At 31.8% G+C, this 12,079-nt stretch overlaps 1 protein-coding gene across 2 annotated transcripts in view; it reads right to left on the bottom strand.

Moving 5' to 3' along the window:
• Positions 1 to 11,522, bottom strand: part of MS3_00003622 (uncharacterized protein) — a 32,304-nt gene extending 20,782 nt beyond the window's left edge. Inside the window, exons 1-5 of one of the 2 annotated variants that reach the window (XM_051211466.1) lie at positions 11,464 to 11,522; positions 7,703 to 7,878; positions 6,413 to 6,752; positions 3,128 to 3,195; positions 595 to 672 (exon numbers count right to left, since the gene is read on the bottom strand). In XM_051211466.1, the coding sequence (XP_051071529.1) occupies positions 595 to 672; positions 3,128 to 3,195; positions 6,413 to 6,752; positions 7,703 to 7,801 (585 nt within the window). In that variant the 5' untranslated portion in view covers positions 7,802 to 7,878; positions 11,464 to 11,522. The remainder of the gene's footprint in view (positions 1 to 594; positions 673 to 3,127; positions 3,196 to 6,412; positions 6,753 to 7,702; positions 7,879 to 11,463) is intronic. The other variant, XM_051211467.1, reaches the window with a different exon arrangement.
• Between the last annotated feature and the right edge of the window lie 557 nt (positions 11,523 to 12,079).

Here is a 12,079-nt window from a genome sequence, read left to right as displayed (position 1 = left end):
GGTCTAACATGAAATTTACTCACAACTGATTGATCACTGGGTGGTGATCAATGTCATGCTTGTCTAGTCCTTATTAGTGCAGATCGAATAATATCGATCATGTTGCAATGTGGCCACCAGTCTAGGTGACTCGACACTGCTCGGATAGCTCAGTGGTAACGTCTCTGACTGTGAAGCTGGGTGACACGAGATCGAATCCGCCAGGGAGAACCAGTTCCCTCAAGATTACAGGTACACCTTGCTGACGAGTGCCAAGTAGCACGAAACCCGGGTCCAGGGTTTCCTGTTGACTACCTCCAACCACCATCTAAATGAAATTTACTTTATTAGCTAGTTAATTGATTTCGTATCAACTGCTTACAATATTTCATAGTCAAGTATCACAATAACCGGTAAAATTAGCCACAATTTAATTTAATAGAAATGAAGTTAATTTCTCATTAACATGAACAGTTATCAAATCAGTGCTTTTTTATTTCAGATTTATTGAAGAAATACTAAGCACTAATTGATATCCATTATGAACAAAACTTTTAGATTCCAATTTAATAAAAAGAAAAATGAATACATTAATCAGAAATCATAATGATTTACCTCCTGTTCTAAATTCATACATTGATTCTTCCACCAACGGATTGTTGAATACAATTCCAGTAATTGTGTTCTTATAGGCTAAGGATTGAAATAGATACGCAAAAATACGTAGTAGTAAATAGATGACTATATTTCTTCAAAAACGTCTAATTTATTAAAAGTTTTCTTTAAAAACAAGAAACTTTCAAGAGCATGTTCAATAGGTTGGCTATCAGAATATGAAAGCAATACTGAAACCTTTTTATACACTTTCGTAGAATTAGTATAAGCAACTAATTGAGTTACCGAGATTACTGTTTAACTTCTTAATAAAAAGATAAATAAATAAAAATGAAATGATAATAAAAGTATTTGACTAGATAAGTTTTTAAGCAGTATCAGATAGTTATGTTCCGATTAGTCTACAACCACACAATAGTATGCACCTATGAATCCATATAAAATTGAAGTCTGGACTTTATAATATTATGGGAACACTCGCATGTAATTTTAAATCCGAACTAAATATATATTTGTTATGGTCTTTTGTTTATAATAGTTACATAGTTGATACTTATCCGTGATGAATATCAGCTTTATAATGAACAATCTTCATATTCCTTCATCCAATCGTATCTAAAATAGTTTACACCAATCCATCCTGTATTACCTATCGGGGAATTTTATTTTACGTTATTTTTTCCCAGATCCTGTGTGCTGATATCTGGATTGTTCCCAATGTGGATTGGATGTGTTGTGTCTAGAGTACCATACTTTACAATCATGTCATAAGTTGTAGAAAGCGATTCACACGGTTTATAATTAATAATAATTAAGAAATAATAAGTCGTATAACAAATGTCAATAGGTCTGCTGGAAGCTTATAATAGGGAGAGTATATTAATTCAATAATACACTTATCTACTAACTATGTAATCAAAATGCGAATAATAGTAAATCATAAATTAGTCCCAAGAGTTAGAATTTCTTCTATATTTGCCACACAACAATGAAGTTGGTATCCAATAATTGTCTCATACCTTTATAGTTTTCAATGCTATTTCATCTGGCACCAATAGTCCATGCTCAAAACAACCTTCATATTGTTTTTAAACTCGATAAAAGAAAGATCAAGAAATTGATAGCAACTTCTTAGTTTAGTACATTAGGCATGTAACTAACAGTGGAAACCAGCGAGTGTGTTTCGACCTTTCAGAAACATGTCAGCCGCATCTACTTCCATTTCAGTGTTCAGATTGTAACCTAGTGCCCAACTCTTCCCACATTGATGCGTTACTCACCAAGCTACATGGGTCTAGATACTCATTAACTTGTTCACTAGATGTGGAGATATTAGAAAGGTTTTGTAATTTCCCATTGTTAATATTCAGGACTGTCGATGATCGTATCTTTCTAACTACATTAAGCGTTCACATATAAATTTACTTACATATAAAAACAAGAGAACTAGAGAGTCAAAAAAAATACTTAACCAATAAATGGAAAAGCTAACAACTACCATTTTAAATTTAGAATAAAAAAGTTGACGGGTAAACTGACAGGTAAACTGAAATATTTTACTAACTTTATGTATATCAACTGTGTAAAACAAAACTGAGCTTTTGCGCGTATAGGTTATAGACATAAATTTCAGAGTAAATTTATTTCTTTGAGAATCACTCAGGGTATTTGAACTGCTTGTTTCAATAAAGAAAATCATTTTCATTATTTCTACTTTTGATCTAATTGCATTTATCTGTCTGTTTTGAGTTTTTAAAAATATTCTCACTATTGTACTTTTACCTTCTTCCACAAGTCAATAAAAGAGGGAAATTTAAGCATTTTGATAATTCAGATTGTAGTTACTTTACATTTTACACTTTACATTTTCGAAAAACTATTTGTATGACCCAAATGCTACCACATGTTTACAGATATGGCAAAGCACCATAATGTCTTGATGTAATTCAGTTTTCGATGAAAAGCTGAACCAATGAAAATCGATGGTCATCACTGCAATCGAATCGGCAGACATCATTGGTTAAATTGAAAAAGTTGGAAAACACTGACTAAAAATAATCAGAGAATGAGTGTCAGACTTTAAAAAAATAGGGCGTGGTCGTTATTGATTTACTAACTCTTCATAGAAAGTTCGTCAGAATTTTCATAAGAACTCGGCATTTAATATACAGACTCGATGGTAGCATAACAAAATAACTAACTGGTTCAGTCACGGCTCCATACATTTATTTGAACTGTCATGCAGACAAAAATTCAAGAAGAGCTTCTGTGACAAATAACCTGGTATTAATTATTGTCAACAAAAGCAGGGAACTAAATCTAATTACCATACTATATCTGATGCAGAACACGTTTGCAAAGCACATTTCTAATACCAAAATAAAATTGCTCACCATCTACATTAATATACTATGTTTTTGAATAAAACACAACTTCACTATTTCTTTAGTGAATAACACTTTGAATAGTAGAGGTGAGTGTAAACAGGAAAGAATAGTTATAGAAAATTAAATTAAATACTTCTAGTACTCACTTGATTATTATGTGAAAATCCAGTTGACTGACTTCCAATATCTTTTGATCTGTTTCGTTTTTCAATAGCTTGAATAAATAGAAACAATGTAAATCGAATAGACTCAAAGATCGTGCGTCTGTACACATATACTACTTACTTTCCGTAGATAAATATAACTAACTGAAAAAATTTTAATGCTTCTTAGTAGTTTATTCTTTATTCATAAAAATAACCACTAGGAATTCAGGATCTACAGTGTCAACGTAGTCAGTAATGAAGCACGGTTAACCACTACCAACGAAAATAGATTTAGTTGGTTCTGAATTACAAATTCACTGAAATCGCAAATTCGCATCATCGAACAGCATTAACTCAGTATCGCAATTATACTGTGCAGACTGAAGCAAATGAAAATTCTGATTGTTTAGTCATGTGTTAGACAAGGAGGGTCATGGAAGTTCAGATGTGACCCAAACTAGAGTAAGACGGTTTTTCCGGTTGTTAGGATATTCGGAAAAATATACCAATAATTGTCATGTTAAGTCTAATGGTGTCCTTGGACTCTAAATGGACATTTCCTATTGGTCAATATTTATTTCACTTGTCAAATTTTGTACAAATGTTGTTTTCTATTTTATGGTACGATGTGGTCTGGTTGATTGGTATGTAAATAGAGTATGTCTGAAATATAATGATTCATAACTCAGAGGCTGAGACTTGTGTTCTGGACTCAACTGGCTGGGCTAGACAGCGAAACAGGGCCAATCAGGACTCTAGGCTGCTCGTACGTGTTTTACGTGTCATTGATCCGATCGATAGATACGCTGAGCGTCTAATCTGCAGTCATACGATACAACACTAGTGATCCTCAGTTTTCTTAATATCTCTCAAAATGATATCAGTCAGTGATGCTGATCATTTTAAAAAACACTAGATCCACATATAATAAAAATAACATAAGCAATTACTTATTACACTATGTGTACCGAATTGGATGGTCACTAAAAACAATATCTAGTTGTGAAAACCATATAAGTAGTTTATGTGTTTTTGAATATTCATGATAGTAGTCATTTCTTCATACCAGAAAAATGAAAATGCCAACTCCTTTGAACTGATCAAACAGGACATTTCATCTTATCAACCCACTGTACATCCCATGTATAAGGTCGTGAAGATTCATATTCTATTTTTCTTTTAAACGTTATTTTTATCGAGAAACGAAGATATTTTAAAATTAACTAATTGAGTACTTCTGATAATATTCCTTTTAACTTATATTTATTCATGTATATCAAATTAAGGAAAGTTTTAGATTTTAAATAATAATGCTTGTGATAAAAATAAGTATGTTATTAGAATAAGATTAATATAATGAGGGGAATTCAGTGGATCGATACAAACTGAGATTATGTAGGATCAGGTTCCTTTACCAAATATTCATTAAATGAATTAAAAGTGGATCAGTGTTTTTCTTAAACTACCGCCAGTTAAATTTGTGAATTTTTATTTAATTGTGAAAGCGGTATTCAGAAGCAACTAATCGAAAAGGCTGTGGAAGTTTTTCTGAACATGAACATTGGAACCCATACCTGAAATAAAACAATAACTTTATAAGTACGATCATCAGGTACTTTGTCGTTATTGGACTAAAGCAGATTTCATCAAGGCTTTAGAAATAATACACAAACATCAAGTATACCTTACAGGGCCCATTGTCATCAAATATTTCCAACTAGACTAGTATATACAGAAGATACGGTCAACCTGCCTTTGTCTTGATAAGAAAAATCAAACTAAATAAATTTCATCCATTACATAAACATGTTCTAATCTTAATTGCACTGAGTAACATTGTTTTCATGCTTTTTACTAACTTTTCATCTTCCCTTCGAACTTTTTCTGCAGCTTCATTAACTAGAGTTTCCCAAACTTTTACTTCTAACTACGTAGGTCGTTTATATCGCTTTCTTTTGATGACAGGCCATTAAAAAATAATTTATTTTATGACAAATTGTGCTATTCTTGCTCAAATTGAAATTTGATCACTTACATTACTGTACAGATCTCTTGGCAATTGATTTTAGAGTAAAACCCTGAGTGAATAATAATTTAAATATAAAGCAACAAAGTAAAAATACTTGAATAATTTCACTCAAAATTAAGAGAGAATGAAATTAAAATGTTACACTGGGAAGAGATTTGTTATAAGTAGTGACCTAATAAGCTTTCCAATGAATCTTTCTTTTCTATCAATTTGGACAGACATCGAATTTTTAAACAAAGTGTGTGCGCTTGTTTTATTGAAAAAAAGACTACACGTGATCATAAAACCAGTTTATTGAAGCTATCGAAAACCGAGTGAATTTATCGAGATTTTCTAGTTTAATTTTTATTATACGATGATTTCAGATAGTTTACATAAACTAAAATTATTTTAAAGTGTATTTCGATTAACTTTGAAAATTACTAATATGACAGAACTTCAGTCCTTTTTGAGATTGAACCAGCATGCTACTAATAGCCAGGACGTGTTTGGTTACAGTTTCTCCAACAGTGTGAAAACATCATGGCTGATGCTACATTTTATAATTCAGTGGGTTTGTATCGTTATATGTCATATGACAGTAAATTTTATCGTGGACTAATTGAAGATATACTAAAACCTAAGGGAAGTTTAGGTAAATTTATGCAAATTAGAGAATCCTTAGAACTTTATCCTAATGGCTGCTAAAGCGATTTTAACTCAAAACCTTGAGTTCTTTGAGCTATTAAAGTATAATTCGATCGCTCAGAAAAAACATAGAAAAACTCCTTTTCCAAAACTGGTTAAAAATAAAGACGAATGTCTACCGATAGCACAGCACAATACTTGTATCATATTACAAGTCGATGAGTATTCGGAAAAGTGAACTTCTAGGCTTCGACTCAGCGAACAAATAACATCATGATCAATGCAAGACCCAGATTTTTCTGATTGTATATCGTAAGAAGAAGAAATCCTCTGTAGAGCAGTTTTAAACTAGAGCGTTACAGTTCCCTAGTACTTTTTACTATTCAGTAATCCTTTATTTATATTAACCCATGGTACAAAACCATTTACATGAATAAGCATAGTAATGCCTTCGAAAGCAGTTCGGTTGTTATTTTCACTTGCTAACTTGATAATTAAATACTATGTTTGTAGTACGCAATTTTTCTTAATGAACATTAAAGTTAATAACCAATTCATTCATATGCAATTATTTTGCCGAAATAATACAAGTTTGTTAGATATTAAACACACACAACAAAATCACATACCGCACATATCTTGATCTGCATTCGATTCTGTTATTCCTGATTGACTAGTTTCTTGTTTCATTGAACAAATTGGATTAATGGTAGATTTCATAGTTGAAATAGAATTATATTTATGAAGTTGATTATTCGATGGATAAAAATCTTCAAGTAATTGTTGTTTCTCCAATTTTAACGTCTCTATAATTTCCGTTGCATCATCTAAAGATTTCTGTGTTGAACTCAATTTCTCTCGTAAATAATTTCTCTCGTCACGTAATGATGCCCATTTTTCTCTCCAGCTAGCTGTACAATCTGACCACCATCTCATCGTTTTTTCAAGTTGAGTAGCACGTGAACGAGCCTAAAAAATCACAGTTTGAGTCCTAAAATATGTTTTTATACGTATATATATATATATATATATATATATATATATATATATATATATATATAATGCGACAATACACATATATCAACATGGACTGATAGATTTGTCCAGTAATAAAAAAATACATTTTTGAACCATTTTAAATCCCTAAACTGAAATCCTGTTCACATCACATCGAGAAATGCACTCCAAAGACCACTCTAGTCATTTCATTGACTTGAGCATTATGTGTGTTATTTGCTAACAACAACAGTAATGATTTACCTGTTCATTCATTTTTGTAATTGAATTAAATTAGCTGATCACTATTTTCGACATTTATCTCGAATAAAATATCAAGATAAAAAATATTCCCCATCTATCGGCCAATCCAGATAATTGCCGTGAATGACCACAGTCGAGAAAGTAAAAAGATGTTCATATTCTCTAATTTGAATACGAACTTGGATGCTGATTATCAAAACTAATAAGTCATTGTGTTGTTATTAAACATTGCTATGGTAAAATCAGATACATGACTGAGTAATAATAAAAATAGCAAAGATCTCAGGATTTTTCTAGAATAGTTAAATACTTGTGGGTGAACAAAACGCCCTCACTATTCTTGCGTCACTCTATATAAAATACTTTGGTCGATCAAAATGGTTTATATTTTATATAGATTCATATAAAGGAAATAAATTTGAATACTGAAAAGCGTTGATATTTTTTTGACCAGAACTTACCCATATATGATGTTCAAAATGAACAAAATATTTAAAACGTTTTTCAGCGTTAGATTATTAACTTTGATAATTGATCCATTGTCAAAATAATGTAGGAGTACATATAAAAATTACGTAGACTATTATTAAGGTTTTACGATAGAAACATTTAGTTTAACGCTTCAAACGTCTTACAAAAAACATATTTTGAATACCTACTTCTTCCAGATCCTTGTCACGTTGTCTGCATTCTGAAGTACAGGAAGGTGGGTGAGATCGATTATTAACGCATCGAGAATGCTGATCAGCAACTCTCATCGGAATGCGTCTTTAACTACGTTCAATCGAATAACTCAGTGTAATATAATAATAATAAATCTTGTTACTGTATATGGCTGAAAAACAAAAAGAGATGAAATATTTTAAATTTCTTACAAACTGTTTAATGATAACATTCAATTATCTTTGGTATATTTAGACGGTGGCGGAAATTATGTTCACCACGCAGTTTCCCTATTTAAAAATTTAGTCCTGAATATCAGTGGCATCAGTAAGTACAACAAATCAACGAAGACAAACACAAGTACATATAGTACTTGGGTAAATAATGAAATAGTTTACTGTAACATAAAGTGAGTATACTTTTATCGAAACGAAGTAAATGATATATGTTTGAACAAAACACTTGAAAATAAAACAGAATACGGATAATTCCGTTCATACGTGCACCTGTAAAAATCAATTAACTTAAAAGTTTATGAAAATTGGACTTAACGTTCTATATATATAGTGATATGCCTATTATTTAATACTATGTATTTAATGCAGTAAGAAACGGGTTAGTGTGGAATCATATGAATATGTATACATTTTTGTGTAAACTAACTAGTCGAGCTAAGAGTGAAACGTCATATCTATTCACAGTGAAAAACTGTTCTTGGTACTGCGCACATTTATATGTAGCCAAATCAATTAAAACCACTCAGCAAACCTCCACAAAAACTTTATCATAGTTCCAAAATAAACTTCTAATCACTACACGTAACAGTGGTATCTATATGATCCCTACACTATATACGTCATAAACCTCATGACCTTGGAAAAATGGAGTAATTCAATTCTATTTTGACCAGTGTTGTATTCTATACCTCATATCCACTGTAATTCTCGCATATTATTTACACTATGCTTCATTATTTTTAATGTATTTTAGAGGACTTTATAACAAAGCTAAGATTAAAGGAGTTCATCTTCATCGTATGTCATCCAAAAATTAACTTGTGGAATTTTAAGAAACGAAAGTGTTCCCTAGGATATATTTCTTTTACAACTGGATACTTCATGAAATGTAAATATCGATAGTGATTTTCTTAAATTTAAAAACAAATAAATCAACTAAACAAGAATATGAACATGCAATTAAAAAACCGGAAGTTTAATATCCTAGTGCCTCTTAGCATCAAGTTGTTTTAACCTTTAATTAAAGTTTTCAGAAAATACTACCTCAAGAGACGGCCACCAATGGATAACTAAATATATGACATCGGGTCTAACAACGTTCGAAATCTTAGCATTGCAAAATGCACTGCATTATTTCATAATAATTATCAACATATGACACCTTATTTCAGGGATTACTGAACCCCAGAACATCACAAAATATTACACGAAATTCACCGAAGGGATGTTTTCATGTTAAACATCGCCATTATTTTAAATGAACAGGTCGACATATTTAAAAGCTTTAAGTTAGTTTGGAATACAAAATGTTGGTTATAACTATGAAATGAAATCTTCATCCATTTACAGATCAATTTAAACATTTTGAGTGAAATCTATTCATCGTTTATTTGTCTGTATATTATTTTTTCTTCCTGACAAAAATTTAATTTTGGCTATTTTAAATATCTTGAACAATATTGATAGTCTAATATAATATGTCAACAAATCGTCTTAATAAGCAATAAATTCCCTCGTGGTTTCTTTCTTTTCTACCAATATAAACAAATCATTTCCACTTGTATCGTTGATGTTAGAAAATACGATAATGATTCAAACGTCAAGAGCTATCGTTTCGTGAGAACTTAATAATGATCGGATCCGAAGACGGTAAAAAAAGGTCTAAACCTCGCTTAACATTTTGGCAAACAAAATCTTACACTTTCACCCTGTAAATCAGTCCTGTCATGCACTTATCAACAACTGCCGTAAAACCATAATTTGCAGTACAAAAGGTCATTTCATATAACAAACATAATAAAAGATATGACACTTTCAACGTAAATTGAGTAATAATATTTATGATTTGAAAACACATAGAGAAGACACCAAGTAATTTAGTGCAATAAGACTAAAAATCCAGCTGAAAACTGCTGTATATGAGTAACACCTAAATGCACCTTTGTATATCTCTCAACGAATAAGATTCTCTGCCCAGCTATAGTGATGGTTTCTTATCTTATTGTTTTCTACGCAGTAAGCCTTGATAACAATTTGCGTCGGTATGGCGCTTTACGCATATTTTGAACAATGAATTTAAATAGTCTTCTACAGTAACCAAATAAAACTCGAGTAATATGCCGGTTTGAAGCGTGTGGTCTTTGCTTAAATAAGATATCTAAAAATACATATTGGGGCGTAAATGTATTGTATACTTAGAAGTTTCGACACGTGGCATATTTTATAAGCACGCATACTATTAAATTGCCTTTTGTTTACAATGGCTCTGGTATGTACTGAGTTAAGCCTTCAACTATACGAAGACGGAAATCTTAAACTTATGAGTAAGCGTAATATTCTAGATTTCAGCACTTGCTTTAAAAAATTATCTTTATTGACTCAAAGTCTCCTGCAATTACTTTAATATCTGCTTTATCTACAATTTCTGTAGCAATTTCTAATTTCTAGCGAGTTCGTTGCACTTACCTATTAAACCATTTACATTCTGCATCACGTGAGATTTACAGTTTCCGAACGAACTACCGCCTTCAGACAGAAAGCAAACAGTAGTATTTATAGAATACATCATTCAATATAACAACACCAGGTATTATGTCACACAGTGGGCTATTTAGTCAGAGCTTCCATCTAAGCTTCCCTCCCACCTCTGATGAGATTTAATTATGCAATCAGCTTATTCAAGTCCGCAGATGAGACGGTGTGTCAAACAGTGACACCGGCCAATCCTAACTTATGGACGGTAGACATGAAAGCGAGTCATCAATTCTTGGAACCTGTTACCTGAAGCAATGATGCTCTCACCTCCAATTGACTTATTTAAGAGAATACTAGACACTCATAGAAGCATACTAGAAAAAGAATAACATGGACTGTAGACCTTATGTCTTAACTACACAAATCTGAAATAAATTATGTACATGAACTATTTGGTTTCAGATTCACTTGATATACAGCTTTTTAGCACGGGATTCAAAAAACCAAGAACCTGAGGACAAAATTTTCATAAAAATCATCAAATGATCTTTATAAATAACAGTGGTAGAGGCGTATTTCTTCAATACATTATCGAAGTAAATCTATATTCAGAAACTTCTGTTCCTACTTAGATTGTAGTCGAGCAGCTGTCAAAACAATATTTCAACGAAAGCTGGCGTTTATAAAGAATACGCTGATGAGTCAGTTGGCGTTACATCTCCATGATTTTGAAAAGTGTATTAAATACAGCATTCGTGACTTTCACTCGATGTGTAGAATGTTTAGAACAAAATCATTTACCATACTCTTCGAATGATACTTTGTGAGCTCTTACCTGCTTTAAGAACACAAAAATATTGTTCAATATTTGATTTCGACCATCGGCATGCATACGAATATACATGCTGGCACTTTAGTAATGTTTTTGAAAACATGCCGCTATCAACCCTATGAATAGATTTATTTTCAATAAAGTTCAGCCGTTAAAAGCTTTAACAAGCAGTACAAAGTCATTTCACGACATATATATTCAATAAATAACACACCAACCCCACATCATTACGTAAAATATTCAAAATAGTACACAACGTCGAGGTAATACATTACTCAATACAAACAAATTGTGGGTTACATAATACATATTAGCCTAAGTGATATCTGATGACCTGATGATCTTCGAAATATCGTCAGAAAAATGTTGCAAATTGGAGAAGGCTCACTACACATTCTTGAAAAATTTTAGATAATGAAACTGTCTAGTTAGCTTATACTGTTAATTCAATTACTTAATTTCGTTCACTTTTAAATAACGCTAGCTTGTTTCCAGAAGCTGAATCAACATAGTGTGAGAAAGTTTTCGATCCCAAGTGGCCACTGGCATATCCTTCTCAGTGCCCTGTTTCATCACAATTTTTCCTAATATTAAACGCTCATGTCTTTCAGTGCCGTGTGAGCCACTTTTGTACAAGAATTATTATTATCAGCTTGAGGTGACCGCACAATTAGCGGAAAGTTTTTGGATTTTCCGATTATAGACCACCAATATTGGTGGTGAACGCACTTCAGTAGAACGGGAAATATGCGACATCTTACTCTTACATTGAACATGCATATCGTAGTTTGTGACTAGTTTGGATTACTCCGTAATGGTATCCATATAAT

Source organism: Schistosoma haematobium, chromosome ZW (genome assembly GCF_000699445.3).
Source record: "Schistosoma haematobium chromosome ZW, whole genome shotgun sequence".
In the NCBI taxonomy this organism is placed as follows: Eukaryota; Metazoa; Platyhelminthes; class Trematoda; order Strigeidida; family Schistosomatidae; genus Schistosoma; species Schistosoma haematobium.
The sequence above is the reverse complement of the archived record's forward strand: the minus strand, read 5'-3'. Positions and strand labels throughout refer to the sequence as shown.